This window comes from Schistocerca americana, chromosome 8, assembly GCF_021461395.2.
Source record: "Schistocerca americana isolate TAMUIC-IGC-003095 chromosome 8, iqSchAmer2.1, whole genome shotgun sequence".
Taxonomy (NCBI): Eukaryota; Metazoa; Arthropoda; class Insecta; order Orthoptera; family Acrididae; genus Schistocerca; species Schistocerca americana.
In genome coordinates, this window is record NC_060126.1 from 492,499,559 (window position 1) to 492,500,812 (window position 1,254).

General features: G+C 37.6%; 1 protein-coding gene across 1 annotated transcript; it reads right to left on the reverse strand.

The window, feature by feature from the left end:
• Positions 1 to 232: 232 nt before the first annotated feature.
• On the reverse strand, positions 233 to 802 carry LOC124545941. Its single transcript, XM_047124903.1, has one exon. It carries the CDS (start codon positions 800 to 802, stop codon positions 233 to 235), a length of 570 nt encoding a protein of 189 aa, XP_046980859.1.
• Between the last annotated feature and the right edge of the window lie 452 nt (positions 803 to 1,254).

Here is a 1,254-nt window from a genome sequence, read left to right on the forward strand (position 1 = left end):
TAAACGTTTGCATAATAAGACAAATTTTGACAACGTTACATTTCTTTCACTTTTAATTTCTGTTGCGACTTGTTCAAAACAAGATAGTATTTAACAAAACTTTTCAATAAGTGACCAGTCTTCATTGGACAGTTTTGTTTGTGAATCCACACTGAGGATTGCGAGGGTGCTTTGCAAAGGCTCTTTGATTTTCAAAAGCCTGTCAAACATTTCACGCGTAGAATTCCATCTCCTAGGGCAATCTTGTTTCTGTGTTAAAATAGGGAAGCTTCTGAATATTGTGTAATTTCTCAAGTGCTTGAGGACTTCTTTTGAAAAATTCCACTATTGACTTCACTTTTGCCCTTGTGTCTGTAATTGGTTCAAGGCTTGCTTGCACAATTAAATTCGGTGTATGTGCAAAACAAGGTACATGCCACCATTTGCACATCATCACTGCCTTCACCATATTAGGTGCACTATCTGTAGTGCAAGCTACAATTTTATTGGTAATACCCCAAGTTGAAGTCTCATTTTGTAATTCACTGGAAATGTTTTCTGCTGTATACTTGTCATGGAATTTAAAGCTAGATAACAAATATGACTTCAGATTGCAGTTTTCAACAATGAAGTGAGCAGTAACTGCAATATAATTCTCATTTTTCACAGATGTACATCCATCAGTTGTCATGCAGCTGTAGGATGCAGCTTGCACTGCAGATCTTACTCGCATTAGTGTGTTATCGAACACATGAGACAGTAAACTGTTGGAGACGGGTTTTCTACTGGGAGGTACATAGTTTTCATTTAATAAAAAAGTCATTTTTCTAAACTCTACACTCTCATCTACATTAAATGGAAGGTATCCTTTAACAACAAGTCTTAAAATCTGTTCTTCTATTTTGGCTCGTTTGGATGAAGCCACTGGTCTTGATGCAAATCTAGTAATCTTTGTTTGTCTCCCACAACTACCCAGAACTGAACTGGTGGAAGTGCTGGGTAATTTCGTGCACAGATTGTTCATCTTGACGCACAGGCACTGAAATAGCAGATTCCTGAACAGTTGCTGTGGGAACTGAATTGGCTTCGTCACTGCCCAGATTCATTTTCAAACGAGTTTCACTTAAATTAACTGTTGGATGCTTACGTCGCAAGTGTCTCTTTAAGCAATAAGTTGAACTACTTTTAAACGACAACACTGCCGAGCACAAGTTACATTTAATTTTCTCAGGATTTATCTTCATAAAATAATGCCACACCGGGCTTCGTAATGCC